At 39.6% G+C, this 18756-nt stretch overlaps 1 protein-coding gene across 2 annotated transcripts in view; it reads left to right on the top strand.

Annotated features, from left to right (window-relative positions):
- LOC131039098 (uncharacterized) overlaps window positions 1-18756 on the top strand; it is a 208775-nt gene that overhangs the window by 49897 nt on the left and 140122 nt on the right. For both annotated transcript variants that reach the window (XM_057971752.1, XM_057971751.1), the window contains exon 2: window positions 3703-3887. In XM_057971752.1, coding sequence (XP_057827735.1) covers window positions 3703-3887 — 185 coding nt within the window. The remainder of the gene's footprint in view (window positions 1-3702; window positions 3888-18756) is intronic.

An 18756-nucleotide genomic window follows, 5' to 3' on the forward strand; every position in this document is an offset into this window, starting at 1 on the left:
CCTGGAGAGATTTCCAACTGGGCCTCTACAGGCTGATCCATCTCCATCTGCTGACTTCCAGCCACAAGCAAGGCCTGGGAAGGATTCTCAATTACTCTTTCCGGAGCCCCCCCCTGAAGCACCTTGATCCAAAGGGGTAAACCCCAGATTTACTTCCTGATGGCTAAGGTCATCCAGGACTTCAAATCTGTTGAATGAGTCCCCCTCTTGACGCTCCTGTAATGGCCTCTTCTGTCCTCGGTTCTTGTTCTTTGTCTTAACTGGGACAAACCCATCAGCACCCTCACCCTCGACCATCATTTGAGCTTTCCCCTTCTCAACCCTATCTAGGCTCGGGTCAGACTGCTGAGGTTGGCGTGCAACTAGCTTATATCTATTACATTTACGCTGTAGATGACCATACTCGTGACATAGCCGACATCGGAAAGGTAGAGTCTCATAATCTAACTGCTGAACCCAAGAATAAGAGCCTGCGCACATATCTATAGCATCTGGCAATGGCTTACTAAGATCGATTTCAACACAGATGAGAGCATAGGTCATTACCTTTCTCCCAAGGGTTTGTGTTGGTGAGCCCACAGGCCTCCCGAGTAGAGCGGCAAGCATTCGCAGCACATCCTCCTGGCAGCATTCCATCGGAAAACGTGGTAGCCGAACCCACACTGGAACTTGATTTGGTAGCTCCTTAGAGGGATTAAACCCCGCATGCCAAGGCTTGATGAATAATCCCACCTGGTTGTAAAAATACGGGCCCCCTTCAAAGACCCTATTGCGATCCTCCATGCAATTGAAAGTAACCATGAAGTAGTTATTGGCTAACAACATGATTTCCATTTCCCCTTCCGGTGCCCAAGTCCTCCGCGCCCAGTTTTCCAAAAACTACAAGGAAACCCTCATTCCCAAAAACTTGCAGTACAGCGAGTGTTTTGAAAAATACTCAATATCTTCCGCTATCAACTCTGGAGGGATAACTAACTTTGGCCGCTCGCTACATCTCTCCAGACAACCATTAATCTTCGTCATGCGAGATTTTGCACCACCGCCCAACCCAGAATTTGATGCATACATATTATTGTTAAAGGTCTTCATTCCTTGAGGTGGGGGTTTTGATCCCACCGTTGCACGAAAATCCAAAGTAGGCGCAACCTGTGAGGCCTCACCCCCAGAACTCGACATCGCAGCGACAAATAGGATGAGGATGTCTAAAAAACCACACCCCAACCAACTGTTCCAAAGCGGCTCGGATCCCAAGACCCCACCTTGCCCTAGCACCACCGGAGGTAAAAGCCAGCTGGCCCCCCAAGCACACGGGGGACCCACAAGCCACCCCTATCCGGATCCCCACCCGCAGGCCACCTAAACCCCACCCCTGCACCACTTCAACACCACCCCCACGTAGCCAAGGCTCCACCCCCGCGCAGCCTCTGCCTCACCCCGCAACCCCGAAACCCTCCCCACTGCTTCTGCTCCCCGCCCAGCACTTCCACCCCTGCCAGACCCCCGACACCTGCAACTCCCTCCCCTGCCGCACCAGAGCCGATCACCACGCGCGAGCTATGGCCGTGAAGCCCTAGCTCGGCCGCACGCAATCGCCCAAACAACCATTCTCTATCTAAGATTATGTTAATGACCTTTTAAGGCAGTGAATTGAGAAGGGTTTCTTGGTTCCATTCCCAGCTGGTGCAATCTGATTCTAGGCTGTTCATAGCTGCAGCAAAGGAGGAGTTCATTAAGGGGTTCGATTCTTAGCAAGGGGTTGCATAAAAATTTTGGTCGTCATAGAAGAAGGCGGCTAGCAGCATTTGAGGCTTTGGCATGCATGATCATCACCCATCAACACTTGATGATTTCAGATCAAATCTATGTTGCGTTTTGGGCTGGGAAGTCATAGAGACAACAACTGGTTGCATATCGGGTATGCTTGTGACTATCATTGTAATAGTAATTAATAAAATAGAGGTCCTATATTATTTCTGCTTTATACTCCTATAAAATCAGATTAGTTTCAGATTTCAGACTTTCTTTGAAGTTTACGTGCATTGCTTTTTCATTATTATATAGCCCCAAAACACAAAAAAATTACAAAACTCTAACAACAAACCAAAAACAATCAGCGATACCATCATCCTTCATTGAAAATGGTGTTTGGAGGACAAGGGGTCTTTACACAAAATTAGTCTAGTTAGCATGATTACTAGGTAGTAGTATCCTCCGATTGCCTCTATGTTGTGTTCATTACATTATTATTTTCGGTGTTGAGTAGAATCTTAGGAATGGTCAGAACTCCTTGACGTGTGAATTCTTTGTGTCCTATAAACCCATCATAGAACTTATTGAGGTGTTTTTGTGATTGGGCATTGGTCAATTTGCTTGCTTCATTATGTGTGTTCGAAAAATACTTTTTAAGTGGCTTTTCACTTGACATCTTCCTACTCCTAGTCAGTATTATATCAAAGTTGATTCTCTTTAGGGGAGGTACTCATACTCGAACCTGAAGGTTTTTGCTAATTGCTTCACCTTTTAGACAAAATTCTTGAGGTCATGTCCAAAGCAGACAGATCAAAATGGAAACAGACATCTTCAGTTATGCATTGAAAAGTGAATATAACCAAACAAAACATTATAATACTTAACTAAATGATCAAGTCACAAGTTCCCATTTAATGCACGAACTCCTAAAGATATGAAAAAATTATCACTTTGACTATTAAAATGAGATAATACTTGTAAACATCATTGGGCTTAATATTTTTGAATTAATTGAAAATTTCCTTTGGAAGAACAGATCAAAGCTTTTTATTACCAATGAAATGAAAGACAAATACTATTTTGATTTATTTTTCCTTTCACTACAAATATGAGGAACAACAACGAAGCATTTCCAAACAGCTTTGAAATTCTGAATATTGGTAAGCCTTTCTACTTCAAATTGACTGTGGTACTAATTTAGGAAGGCAATCCAGAATTCTTAGAAGTTAGAAGTTTGTACTTATGATGGTTGAACCTGAAACAGTTTCCTTTCTTATTCCTGATCGTTCAACTCATGTTTTTTTCCAAATTTGATAGTCACAAATTCATGTAATGCTCAGGAAAAAAGTGTGTATGTGTGAGAGAGAGAGAGAGATTCCCTTGGGCATTTCCAATTAGTGCAAGTATGGTCCTAATGTCTTTCATTGTTGAAGTACGGTAATTCTGTCATATTGTATTCTTGAAGTAGTTTCTTGAAGTATGATTCTCATATCATTAGATTGCATATGTTGTTGGTTATCAGCAATTTATGTTGTGCTAACAGATTCATATAACTGATTTGAACTGTATGTTATCCTTGACGGTTCTTGCTTGGTCCTAGATAAATACATGATTAAAGAGTCTCCTAGGTTAATTTTCAACATTTATTTCAAATAGCCTGCAAAATAAATCCAAGTTTTCAGAAATAGAAAAGCTAATCAAGCACCATGTACAGAGTTCATATTGGATGGTGAGCAGCTTCCCTAGATTTCTGGAGAGTACCCATTATGGGATGGCAGAGCAAAGGGCATGCTATTTTCTGGATTTATGCAAGTTTCTTGATGGTGTCAAATATTATTATTGCTTAGATATTTTGAAATATGTTAGTAAGCTGTCTCAAGATTTGTTTTTAGCAAACAGTGTGTTGATTGGAAGCAGATATTCATAATTAATATTTTGCAATTTTGCATCCAGGCGGTCAGTTTTAGTAAGGGAGGCTGCAGTCAAGGGAGGTCCAACAGAAGTTATTACGCCTGATGGATTTAATGTCCGTACGCTGGTCCATGAATATGGCGGAGGTGCATTTACTGTCTCAGGAAATATTATTGTATTCTCCAACTACAAGGATCAAAGACTTTATAAGCAGTCTGTCAAAGGAGGCATGTGTTTCCCCCCTCTTATTCATTTTTGTTCGATATGAGATTAATGTATGAAACAATTTTTTTAGTTTTGATTGGCATGACTTTTGATTGGAAGGCTTGTGAAGGGGATGATAAAGCATTTGGAAAACAAACAGTTTTTAGAAGGTGCTATAATTCTTAGTGGATGACAAACATTTTGAAAACAAAACGTTTTTAGAAGGGGCTGTAAATCAACAGCTGTAGACTGGCATTAGCTTATATACCTCTTGTTAAAATGAATAACATGAGAAGAAAAATAATTCCTTTTTTGATCTTATAACAACTATATTTTGAATTTTGTAACCAGTTCGTACCTATACTAATGCAACTACTTATCTAAAAATGGTATAAAATATATTTTCCATACTCCATACTAATAAAGGTAGCTTCAATAATTGAAACTGGCATTAGGTGTTAATGCATGATATCTTCGGTAAGATAAATGATTGAATGAGAGATAAATGAAGACTCTCATTCAATCATTTATCATATCGATAACCATGATAAAACCTTCAAGCAATTAATTCCTCTTTGATAGCCATTCTACATTTGCATATAAACAACCTATTGATAATCATACTATGTATTTTGTTTATATTCATCGATCTAATAAATCTTGTATTTAGATGTATATCGATTAACATAAATAATGATAACTAAATGATTAATGAAAACACCGATTAATATATATCGGGTTGCATATAATATATCGGGTGGCAATATAACAAAGGTCACCGATAGTTATCGGGTGTTAGTCTACACCGATAGTTATCGGTTGTTAAGGCTAACACATCGATAACTATCGGCTGTTAGCATTAAGCAAACACCGATAGACATTGGCTGTAATACTACTCCCACACCAATTGGCATTAACGTTGAACATGCATTTGTTTAGTATAAACAAAGAGGCATGATCAAGTAATGTCTTGATCGGTCACGACCGATCAAGGCATTGCTTGACCGTGCCCCATTTGTTATATACTTATATTGAGTGGCATTCGTGAGATAGGACATAGAAAATATTAAATGCTCCTCTCACCTGCCACAAACAAGAAGATAGTTAGATATATACATTAAGGCAATAATAAATAGAACAAAATTATTTAAGAGAATATAACTTGCATATTGAATATAAATTGAACATCATTTACATGGTATCAGAGCTATAGTTAAATCGAACCTGAGGCTTAGATAGAGATCCTACTCCTGAGCTTCAAAGGGAGAATCCTGAGGAAACTATGAGTGAAACTCTAAGTCCACCTAGAGAAAACCTCAAGAAAAGACCACTATGGGCCACCAAAACTGTAGAAGAAGCTCAAAAGTTTGCTGCTCCCTTAAGAACCTTTAGAGAAAGCAAAAGGCCTAATAAATTCACTAGCTATGTTGCCCTTATGAATGACCTCTCTAAAGCTGAACCAAACAATGTATCAGATGCACTTGAACATCAAGTATGGAAGGATGCCATGTTTGAAGAGTATCAGTCCATTATGAAAAATGATGTTTGGGAGATTGTTCCTAGGCCAACCAAGAAATCTGTGGTTTCATCTAAATGGTTGTTCAAAATCAAACATGCTGCAGGCGGTAGTATTGAAAAACACAAGGCCAGATTTGTAGCCAGAGGCTTCTCACAAAGGGAGGGAATAGATTATGAAGAAACGTTTGCACTTGTTGCCAGGTATACATCAGTAAGAGCTGTATTAGCCATTGCAGCAGCAAAAAGATGGAAGGTACACCAAATGGACGTTAAGACAACTTTTCTAAATGGTGAGATCTCAGAAGAAGTCTACCTAGAGCAACCTGAAGGTTTTGAAATTCATGATGCAGAGTCTCATGTGTGTAGACTCAAGAAAGCTCTCTATGGGCTTAAACAGGCTCCCAGGGTCTGGTATGAAAGAATTGACAGCTATCTCTAAGGACTAGGCTTCTCTAAGAATGATGCAGATCCTAATCTCTACTACAAAAGAGATAAAGGTGATATGCTAATGTTGATTTTATATGTTGATGACTTATTAATCAGAGGAAATGATCATCTTATAGATCAATGCAAGAAAGATCTATCCAAAGAATTTGATATGAAGGACTTGGGACTCCTTCATTACTTCCTAGGATTGGAAGTATGACAGAATTCTGACAACATTATACTAAACCAAGGAAAGTATACCTTGGATATTTTGAAGAGATTCAGAATGCTTAACTGTAGGCCCATGACCTCTCCTATGGAAACCAATTTACACAAACTTAAAGAAGCAGTAGTAGAGTCACAACCCACTGACTCTACTCAATACAGACAGATGATTGGGTCCTTGATGTATTTGGTGAATACAAGGCTAGATATTTGTTATGCAGTTAATGCCTTAAGTCAGTTTATGTGTGAACCTAAGGAGATACACCTGGTTGCAGTAAAACACATCATGAGATACCTACAAGGTGCCCTAAACCTTGGTCTCAAATATGAGAAAGTTGATATAGACCTACATGGATTTACAGATATGAAGGACTTAGGACTCCTTCATTACTTCCTAGGATTGGAAGTATGGCAGAATTCTGACAACATTATACTAAACCAAGGAAAGTACACCTTGGATATTTTGAAGAGATTTAGAATGCTAAATTGTAGACCCATGACCTCTCCTATGGAAACCGACTTAAATAAACTTAAAGAAGCAGCAGCAGAGTCACAACCCAGTGATCCTACTCAATACAGACAGATGATTGGGTCTCTGATGTACCTGGTAAATACAAGACCAGATATCTGTTATGTAGTTAATGCTCTAAGTCAGTTTATGTGTGAACCGAAGGAGATACACCTGGTTGCAGTGAAACACATTATGAGGTACCTACAAGGTACTCTAAACCTTGGTCTCAAATACGAGAAGGTTGATATAGACCTACATGGATTTACAGATTCAGATTGGGCTGGAAGTGTGACAGATAGGAAAAGCACTTCAGGGTGTTGCTTCAGTCTAGGTTCAGCTATGATATCTTGGATCAGCAGGAAGCAATCTTCTGTAGCCTTTCCAGAGTGAAGGTTGATCACTTCAGAAAAGGCTTAGGTATGTGTTGTGACCATTTCACACATCGCCCCATTAAAATGGGGACCCCCTCTTTTTGCTCGGTTTTGCCTTGTTCTTCTCTCTGCTTTTTAGGGTTTTGGGTAAGTGAGCGAGTCGTCTAGACTAGGGTTAAGCCTTAGGGTTTCCATTTTGATGTTTTCAAGCCAAGGCCCAATCCAATTTTGAATTATTGAGCATCCTCGCGTAGGTTGCAATTTTGAAATAGGGTAAATCTGTCAGGATGTCATATGAGTCTGTCTAGGTTCAGTCGGAATTTTGAAAGCAAGTCCAAATTTTGCCTAAGTGTTAATGATGGAATTGTGAATTTTTGTCCGGGTGATTTTTGGCCAAATTTTGGAAATTTTGATAATTGATCCTAGGCATTGGAAATAGCCTAATTATGCCTTGTGAAGTAACTAAAGTCCTAAAACCTTGATATTTTGGCCTATGGAAGCAAAATCGCTCCTGTCCCTCTGTCAGGGACCAGGGCGAAAATGATATTTTATACATCTTGGTCAGTGACTTCTTTCATTTGTCTTGTGCAGGGTCGCCAGGAGATGCAGTTGAACATGAATTGAAAGTTTTGAAGATTTTGACACTTAAAATTGGCAAGTTTTTCAAAGTTTAAGGTCAAATCGCTCCTGTCCCTCAGCTAGGGACCAGGGCGAAATGACTTACTTAGACCATTTTGGACCTCATTTTGATCAAGTTAAAGTATCAAGGACGCAATGGAAGGTGAAATAAACATGATGGAGCGCCAGGATTTAGTCGTTTGCAATAAAAAGTTGAACTTTTGACCTCAGGGACAAAAATCGCTCCTGTCCCTCACTGAAGGACCGGAGCTTGTTTCTCAAAGTTGCACTGTCCTTGCAGGACCAAGACGATTTTTGGATTGGAAGAGATAAAGGAGGGCATCTTTTGTCCATTGAATATAATTTGAAGTAATTTGCAAGCAAAAAACATGCTATGATGACAAGTTCGCTCCTGTCCCTCGCTGAAGGACTGGAGCTTGAAATCCAAGATCACCTTGTCCTTGCAAGATTTTAATGATTTCGCGATTTGAGGAGAACAAAGAAAGTGTGTTTTATCAGTTGAATATAACTTGAAAGTGCCATCATGGAGAAAATCGACCCAAGAAGTAAAATCGCTCCTGTCCCTCAGTTAGGGACCAGGGCGAATTTTAGAGATAGCTCCTGTCCCTCTCCCAGGGACCAGAGCGATTTGCTTAAAGGACATGTTTGTGGCGAAGGTGAAGAAAGTTTTAAGTTGGAGGCAAATAAAGGAAAGCATAATGAATCCATTGAAGACAAATTTGAAAGTTGGTAAAACGCAGATGAGCTTATAAGTGCAAGTTCGCTCCTGTCCTTCAGTTAAGGACCAGGGCGAAATCTTGGTTATTTAGCCTTCCCCTCTGAATTTTAATGAATCCAGGCCAAGGTGCGTGATGGAGATGATGTTGAAGGTGCTTCGAGGGAAAGTAAAGTGTCAAAGACCATGAAAAGTGATGAGAATCGCCAAAGCGCTCCTGTCCCTCACCAAGGGACCAGAGCGCAATGTCCAAGTATGCTTAATTTTGAGAAGCCACTTCCGTTTCAAACGTTCAAGGAGTAAGAGACACCATTTTATACTTTGAAGGCAATTGAAAGTTGATATGAACAAGGATTAGCCCAAGGAACAAAAGTTCGCTCTTGTCCTTCAGTCAAGGACCAGGGCGATTTCTATTAAAACAATCATTTTCTTCCTAGACCACATCAAAGCAAGGTTACACAAGGTCCGAAATGTCTTTAGGAGGATAATAAACAAGAAGTTAACGTCAAAATTTGACTAATTTGAGCTCAAATACAAAGTTCGCTCTTGTCCTTCAGTCAAGGACCAGGGCGAAAATCCTGAGAAGGGCTCATTTGGTCTTGAAGAGATAAGTTTGGCATGCGTAGAGCAAACAAAGGTGATCATTACCTACCTTACGACTCGATTTGGCAACTTGGAAAACAAGGACCAAGGAGTAAAAGCAAAAATCGCTCCTGTCCCTCACCAAGGGACTAGGGCGAAAATGGTCTAAAAGGCATTCCTTCCAAAGATGAAATAAGTCACACTCAAAATACATAGCGAGAACCTCATTTTGGACGCTGGGGATGAAGTTTCAAATGTGAAAAATGAAAGATGGAGAACCTAAAATCAAAGTTCGCTCCTATCCCTCTCCTAGGGACCAGAGCGATGTGGTTTGTATCCCTTACATCTCTCATGTTTTGGCGCCAATAAATGTTGAAATACATTAAATGCTAAAATTCGATAAAAACTTTGAATTATTTGATTAAAATGGCATTTGAAAAATAGCGCATAAGGCATTTAATAGTTGATTGGGCCTTTTAAAAAATCGAAATTATTAAATACAAAGGCACTTAATTTAATTAATTATTAAATTAAATAAAATTGGAGCGCTTGGGATTTTATATTTCCATATTTTTACAAAGTCGGCCTCCATTTTATTTAAAATTTATTTATTATTTGCCTTATTTCCAAAAGTCGGCCTAGAGGTAATTAAAGAGGTGAGCGCCTATAAAGGAGAGGTATGATATCGCATTTCAAATCATCATTTAATCATCCTTTCACATGCGATTTTGGAGAAGAACACAAGGTGCGAAATCTCATCAAGAGGAGTGCGAATTTGGTTAGAAGTGGAACGAATTCTCTATCAAGATGTTGAAGACCCCAAGGGTGGTGGAATTGACAAGGAAGGCGCCTTTGCTAGAGGAGGATCACGTTGAATACTTCAATCTTCGTTTTTGCCTAGGCGAATTTCATAATTTTGCATCTTTTTAGAGTTAGCTCTCAAGAAAGGTATGGCAAGATCTCCTTTGTTCAAGTTTTGAATTTCAAAAGTCGTCCTAGTCTCAATCTTGAAATTTTGAATTTTGAAATTCTAAATTTCCAGTAGCTCAATCGTATTTAGGAAATGATAATTCAAAGACTTATCATGAAGTTTCCTAAATTCAATCTTTAATCTAATCTATATTTATACATTGCAAAACCTATTACTTATTATGAAATGTTGTGTAGGTGTTACAATGGCGACCTCGAAGGCGGGAGCATCCACCAGTCGTCCAGCCCTCATGAAGGAAGATCAAAAGAATGAAGAATTGGAGACCAAGATCGTGTCTAAGTGGAGCAACATTGGAGATACCAACTTGGGAAACTTCAGTACGAAGAAGTTTCGAGAGGCCCCTTACATTGGCAAGCCATCACCTGTCGCCAGGAGAATAATTGAAAGTGGCACCATTAAGGCGGCCGGCTTCCCTCCAGCAATCCAGTGCAATGAGTTGATGATCGAATGTGCTCGCCATTATGATCCACAATCAAGATCGATCGTGTCCAAGGAGGGAAACACTTTAGCTTACCTTTCAGAGGAGGCTATAAGTGAGGCTTTCCATCTTCCAAAGCACAGAGATATGATCTACAAAAGCATAGAAGGAGCCAGATCCATGTACGAAGATGATCCAGACACTTGCCTAAGCATCATCAATAAGAATTGGCTACTTAAGAGTCGTCCTCGCCTGAGCAAGATTCCGAACACACCACATAGGATCGACTTCCAGGAGGAGTACAGAGATTTGATAACACTACTCAACCAAGTCACAGGAGCCCCTCAAGCCTTCTATTTTGAGAAATGGATGTTCTACTTCATCCAAGTGATAGTTCAGGGAAAAGGAACAATTCATTGGGCTAGAATGATTAGCCATTGCTTGGACGTACAGTTAAGGAGATTGAAGGCTACCAAGTCCTTCTACATGAGTTCATACATCATATATGCCTTGATCAGGAGCTTTGAATATGCAGGACTACCTCACAGAGGAGTGATTGGAAGAGGACCCGGCGAGGTCAGAGTTTGTGATTCCTATGTTCACTTGCATCATCCGCCAGGAAGTAACTACAAGTTAGTCAATGATACCTTCACGATGAACATCACCAGGACGTTGCAAGGCGGAATTCACAATAGGATGCACAAGAGCTTGTAAAGAGGTACGGTGCTTGGTTTATCCAATTTCCGAAATTTACATATATTAGAGTCCATGGATGTCCTTCACCTCCATACATGTTGCCGAGATATCCGACAGACAAAATAGTGTTACTTGAGGTAACTAGACAGTTGGCAGCTTGTGCGAAGGCATTCAGACACAGACATGGAAATGGAGTTCCTGTGCCTATCATATTAGGGAATTCAGTTGAGGTATGTCCTAATGCTCTAGCCATGGATGATGCAGAGAAGGAGTTAGCTTTATATTCATTTTCATTCTTTGCCTTGAGAGAGAGCTTTGATCCTTACGGGTACATAGAGGAGACAGTCGGAAGAAAATATAAGCATGAGTTTCAGATAGAAGATTTTGTGATGAATCTCTTAGATGATCTTGAAGTGAAAAGAAAAATGCATTCTAGATTGCCTTTAGACTTCATCAGGAAATGCAAGATTTACAGAGTGGCCGACCAAGCTCAGGACAGTGGCAGACATCTCCAATCATCTTATGATCGAGAAAGCAAATCAGTGAGGCTAGATTGGAATGAACCTGAGGTTGTGGATCTAGATGCTTTGATGGCTCCAGTCTTGTCTTGTACTCGCAGATGGGTTGATGTGCAACATCAGAAGTTGAGAGAGCAAGGCATATCTATGACTTTTACTTTAGAGGAAAGACCAGCTGAAGGTGGGGCAAGTGTAAGTGAAGGTAATCCTAATCCCAGAAGTGCAAGCGAAGGCAACTTCAGAAGCGTAAGTGAAGGCAATCCCCATCCTAGAGGCTTGAAGAGGAAAGAGAGACCTGAGAAAAGAGAGTCCTCCAAGAAGAAGCAAGATGCTAATCGAGATCGTTCATCTGGCACATCTTCTCGGCAAGAGAAGAGGACACTTGAAATAGAGGAGTCTATGGAATCGATGGTACATAATGATAAACAGGAAGAAGGACAGGCACCTCGAAGGTCACCAAGTGGATCTCTACAAGCTAACGAGCTACATGAAGACAAGAACGATAACGAAGTAACATCTCCTCTCAGAGAAGAAGAAACATTGCCTAAGGAGATACAGGTTAAAGAAACAAGATCTGCCATCCCAGATTGGTTAAAGGAGAGACTAACAAGGGTGATTGTGATCGAGGACGAAGACAATGTGATTGATTTAGAGAGCCTTGTCGGAACTTCTTAGGAAGTGACAGAAAGGAGGAAGGCTACTAAGATGTCCAAGATGATCAGAGATGAGACAGGATCCAGGAAATTGCAGATAGCTACACCAGCAGTGGACAAGTATGAAGGTGAGATCCTCGCAGAGGAATATGATGTAGAGACATTTGAGCTTGGTCCACTCACAGCCGAGCAGACACTAGATGAGGCCACCGATTCATTTGAAGCATTGAAAGACAAGCTTAGGGAAGAAATGGAGAAAAATAGAAAGCTTGAGAGAGAGGTCGGTGCATGGAGAAGCTACTTCAACCATCTTAATCAGTCTTTGGGACGTCAGGATCCAACAGTATCTCCTGTGCAGGCACTTCCCCTTCAATTAGTTGGTGAGGCAGAGAGAGTCAGGAGTTTGGTCCAGCTTATGAGCTCTTGGATTGACAAATCTCATACAGTTGCTATGGAATTTGCAACAAGGATGATGCAGACTATTCACCGAGCTATCCAGGTTCTTGAGATCATCCACAACTTAATGATAACGGTAGCCACCTTTGCTTATACTAAAGATGTTATCATTCCTGTCCTGCAAGTAATCAGACAAACATCAAGGAAGGTCCTAGTGCAAGAAAAGTTAATGGATGGAGGACCTCATAGTTTACTCCAGTGGTCAACCTTACTCCAGATGAAGGAAGTTCTCTTCGAGGACATTAGTACCAAATGCAATCATGTTGAGGATGTCATCCACCCGATCCAAGACAGAGTGTTTGAGGTTTTATGTACTATTCTTGGCAGGAGGATCGAAGTTGAGACAGATGTGGATTCCCAGGAATTGGAAGAAAGGGTCAAGGTTATCTTTTGCAAAGATGCGAATATTACCACAGATGAGCAACGGGACCAGATGTTTGCTACCATGCTCCTGATTGAGAAGACCAAAGAACTTGAACCTGCATGGGACGCTGCTCTCCTCAAGGCTTTTGATCAGGTCATCCACTTGGAGGAACGAATGAGGAATCTTCCCGAGATTCCAATTGCTGAGATCGAAGGAATCGTATCCAGATTCATTGCATATGCTAAAAAGGAGCATTGGAAAGGGAATAAGATTCTAGAAGAAAGGTTGTTATAGATGACATGGCACCTTAATTGTCATTGCTCTATGTCTCCTAGATTTTTGTGCCAAATTTAATATTTGGCTATGCATTTAATATTGTTCAGTAAAAAGGGGACTATTTGTAATAAACCCTAATTAGGGTTTAGGTGTCATAATCTTGGCCATTGATCTTCTTTTTGATCTGGACCGTTCATTGTAATTGAGGATGCTATATATACCCTCATTTCTTTTCATTTTGTAACTAGAGATTTAGATATCAGCATTAGTGATTAGAGATTAGCAATTTGATAGAAGCAAGTTACTTTGTAGCAAGATTGAGCTTTGAGGAAGGAATTTCAAACAATTGTTATTCATGATGGCTTTGAGATCAATAAAATATTGAAGTTATGGTGTTTTATTGCAATTCTTGTGGTTATCTTCATGGTTGTTCACTTTCTTGAATCATTCTCAATCCAAGTAGTGTTTTAATTTGAAGGACAAAGTGTTGGGCTTGATCTTTGGTAAGATTCACTTTCCAAACCACTAGCTTCTTGCTGATTGTAGGAACGCCTTGCGTGGTCAACTGGAGAAACTTGAATCACCTAAACCTTCAATCGTCTTTGAATTTTGGATATGTGCCTTTCTGGTAGTGTCCATGATCCTTGATGAATTGAAAGATCATTTGTTACCTTAGAAGATCGCATCAATTTCAGTTGAGTTGTTATTTTATGGCAATATTGAAGTTGGTAGAATCTTGCCAAGTCTCGTCCACATTGAGTCATTCTTAGTCTTAGATTAGAATTAATCTCTTGTAAGCCCTCCTCTTTTGATCTTTTTCGAGAACTTGTTAGTATAGGAAATTCTATTTCGGAACGTAAGGCCCCTTGATGACACAGCAATCACAATGACCACTGGTGCTTATCCACACGTAGAGACCCTACTTAAAAGAACATTGGAGTCACCCTGATTGATCCTTCTTGCGATATCTTCAGCAATCAGAGACTTTATTCAAGAGAGGATAAGGTACCCTTGGGTATTTTATTCTGTGTATGATTGTGTACAAAATACACGTCAACAGTATGATAGAAAGGTAATGTGCTTTGTAATCTATATTTGTATACCTATAAGATGTTTAATGTGTAAACCTCTTTGTCATGTTAGGACAATTTTTGGATTCTATCCCCTAGGTTCACATCTAAGAGGTGACGATCTCTCAAGATAGTGAACACTTTAATGGGGACATTATAAGGTGACGATCTTATAATGTCCAAACCAGTTATCATGTTGGATCTCTGGTGTGTCATGGATGTGCCATGATTGTGTTGTGATAAAACATTTGTATAAAGTGTTAGTGCACATATCACAACTAGGATAAGGTGAGAAATTAATCTTTCTCATATGATTATCCTTAAGTATTGCGCGTGTAGGCAATACTGATATCACATGCTTAGGTGATATCCTGTCAATCACAAGATTTATGTGATGAACTTCAGTATCACGTGTTTAGGTGATACTTCATTCCAAATGATTAGGTGGTATGATTTCCCATGAATGTCTAAAATGATTACTATCAATTTAATTGTGATGCTTGAATATATTGTCTACATTCATCTTACCTAGCTAAGAGGGAGTGTTAATGCATGATAGCTTCGGTAAGATAAATGATTGAATGAGAGATAAATGAAGTCTCTCATTCAATCATTTATCATATCGATAACCATGATAAAACCTTCAAGCAATTAATTCCTCTTTGATAGCCATTCTACATTTGCATATAAACAACCTATTGATAATCATACTATGTATTTTGTTTATATTCATCGGTCTAATAAATCTTGTATCTAGATGTATATCGATTAACATAAATAAAGATAACTAAATGATTAATGAAAACACTGATTAATATATATCGGGTTGCATATAATATATCGGGTTGCATATGATATATCGGGTGGCAATATAACAAAGGTCACCGATAGTTATCGGGTGTTAGTCTACATTGATAGTTATCGGTTGTTAAGGCTAACACATCGATAACTATCGGCTGTTAGCATTAAGCAAACACCGATAGACATCGGTTGTAATACTACTCCCACACCGATTGGCATTAACGTTGAACATGTATTTGTTTAGTATAAACAAAGAGGCACGATCAAGTAATGTCTTGATCGGTCATGACCAATCAAGGCATTGCTTGACCGTGCCCCATTTGTTATATACTTATATTGAGTGGCATTCGTGAGATAGGACATAGAAAATATTAAATGCTCCTCTCACCTGCCACAAACAAGAAGATAGTTAGATATATACATTAAGGCAATAATAAATACAACAAAATTAGTTAATAGAATATAACTTGCATATTGAATGTAAATTGAACATCATTTACATTAGGAACTATATTTTAAGTGTATTTCACAATTAATGAGGATTGATCTTAAGAACTCATTGTAATTATCACTAGTTGATCAATAAACAAAATAAAACATGTAAATAGATAATATGTAAACATAGTTACAAGACTTGGACTAAGGGCAGACTCGGCAAGCTGATTTTTGATGTGGACTTGGACTTGGCAAATTGAGAAAACAATGAATATTAGAGACTTGTAAGGATTTACAACTTGTATTATGCACCCTTCAGTAAATAAACTTTAAAGACATAATAAACTAATCAAATAGAAGCTACTTTGATCAAATACGCAAGTATATATTGATCATGAGTATAAAAATGGATCTTAGCTAAAGGAAACAGCAATTTTAGATAAATAATTGTTTAAGGTGTAGGAAACTCATGTATTATGATATCAATGGCATCAAAAACAAAATTCACAATATGGAGTCATGAGCTATGGTGGAAAGGTGTTCGTATCCCTCAACCCAGTATTGCCATTTCTATGTGGAGTAATACGTATCTTAGACAAGTTTGCAAATGTTACTATAACCTTAGGAGCATTACTTAGGATAGGGTTTGACTTAGCAAATTAGAAGTATAAATGTAATTTAATTTCTAGGAATTTATTTGGGAAAAAAATGGAAAAAAAATGTTGCTTTTTCATCCGACATGACCTAAAATATATCATTTCTTTGTTTTTTAAACTTGAATAGGGATTCATAAGTAGTGCCTATTGTGACGTTTTCACACATCGCCCCATTGCAAATGGAGACCCCCACTTTTTGCTTGTTAGCTTAGTTGTCTTGGTTAGGTGTCAGTCTGGAGGTTAGATTGAGTTGTTATGGTAAGTCAGGGTCAAAGTTGAGCTTAGGTAGCTAACGTTTTCGGCATTTTGCTTAGGTTTCACATGGTTAGTAAGTCTAGATGAGACCAAATGATCCAACGACCATTGAGAGCTTAACGGGCAAAATTGCCTTGGAGAGCATGTCATTTAACATTTTGTGCAAACTAGGCTAGATGTTGCGCCCTGGGGAGTGAAGTGTTAGGCTTTCAAGGTTGCCTTCTGATGTTGAGATACATCCAAATAGCAAAGAATAAAGGCAATGGACTCATGGAAGTTTGAAGAGAGAAAATTGGACTAAGTCAAAATCTTGTTTAAGTCGTGGTCTTAATCTTAGCTTGCTCACCAAGAGCAGCTTGTGTAATCGAGCCTCAGTTTCGCACCTTCACCATTGGAGTATCAAGGAACACCATATTGTGCAATTGAGCATTAGATATGCGCTCATGCTAACAATCAAAGAAAAAGGTTAGTAAGGTGGTAAAATTGATAAATGTGGATGTAAATTCCAAATTTGACTAAGTTCAAATTTTGCCCAAGTCATGCCCCCTTTCAGTTCTTGCTCACCAAGGGCATTTTGTGCAAATCAACCTAAGATTTGTGCCCAATCTAGAAGGGGTATCAAAGCCTCTAAGTCACCTAGAACTTCACAAGAACTTAACAATTTAACTAAGTATGAGTCTTGACAAGGACCACCTAACTCTCAAAGTTTTGCAAATAGGCATGAACAATGCACCCAAGCAAGAGTTGTGCAAATGGAAGTAGGAAATATGCCCTAAGTTGTACAAATGACCCCCAAAATTGTGTCCTTTAAATCTTGTGCAAATGGACCCTCAATTTGCACCTTCATTAGTATAGTTGAACATGAAAAATGACACCCTCACTTGTGCAAACGACCATCAAAAGGCTGCCCTAGCAAGAAAGTTTTGTGCAAATTCATGGTAAGAATGTGCCCTAGTTTGTGCAATTAAAGATGGAAAACCTGCTCAAGCAAATAGGGCAGGTCTAATGCAACAAAGAGGTCCTAGTTTGAGGCATGTGAAGGATCACAAGAAGAAACGCATGGACTTGAAAGTGGTAGCGAGGAGATAGGGTAGGTCTAGACAAAGCGTGTGGACCCAAATTCTAACACATAAAACATCAAAACGCGTGGTCCTATCTTTAAACAAGGTGTGTGAAGCAAAGTGTAATGTGTTGAAGAGCAAGGTAGGCGCAAGGGGATAGGGTAGACCTAGATGAAACGTGTATAGTGAAGATCCGCCCAAGCAAAGAGGTAAAACATGTGAAGGATCACAAGTTAAAACGTATGAAAACCTAAATCAAACGTGTGGACTCAAACATAAAGGTGGACCTAAATCATAGAATGCAAATCAATCACAAAACATGTGGACCTAAAGAAGAAATGTGAGGATCTAAACATTAAACGTGTGGAGACCTTAGTAACATAAGGTCTTGACTAACAATTTTGAGGGAGGGATTTTGAAATGACGGAGTGTAGTGGAGGAAGCGGCGATGGGGTTTATAGAGAGGACAAAGACGAAGATGGGGATGGGGAGACGGTTGTGCTTGATGCTCCTGCTGCTACGATGGAAGGAGATCTTGTGAATGGGGGTGTTTTGACCCTCCTTTGTCCTCATTTTGCCCGGTTGGTTGCTGTTTTGACTGCAACGAAAGCCTTTTTGGTTGCTTCGAGAGCAATTGTGAGGGTTTTCTCCTTTTTGGAGCTTGAGTGCGGAGGAAAGGCTAGGGCCTTGAGTGGCGATGCATATGCTGGGGAAGATGGAGTTCTTAATAGACTTCTTGCTTTTGTGGACTCTGTTTTTTCTTCAGTGTGTGTTTTTGTTGGTGACCCTTTCTTCATGTTCCGGGTTGTGGCTCAGGAGGGGTCTTTTTTTACACTTGTTTGCTGGGAAAGGTGGATGCAACTTCGTGACTTTTGGCGGAATCTTGGTGGCTGTTGGTACTATTTCCTTTCCTTGCTTGGCCTTTGCTTTGTGGAGGGTTTTGTGCCGTTTGCACTTGGCTTATCCTTGGTTCCCCAGGGGGTTGGATTCTTTCTAGTTTTGAGATCCTTGTGCTTCTCTATCTCCTTGTGGCTTTGGCTCTTTTATTCTTGTTTATGTTTGAGAGCCTGTTGTGGGGGTCTGTTAGGGTTTGGTTCTCTACCCATCTCACTCTAAGATTCCGTATTGCTGGTTGTGGGTATGGCTCCCCTTTCTAGAGCATTGTCTTATGGATATCAATGTTTTTATCTTTTGGGGTAGCAACATGGTGCTTGCTAAGGTCTCTTCTTTTGGTCTTCCTATGGAGGTGGTCCTG

Source organism: Cryptomeria japonica, chromosome 10 (assembly GCF_030272615.1).
Source record: "Cryptomeria japonica chromosome 10, Sugi_1.0, whole genome shotgun sequence".
NCBI lineage: Eukaryota > Viridiplantae > Streptophyta > Pinopsida > Cupressales > Cupressaceae > Cryptomeria > Cryptomeria japonica.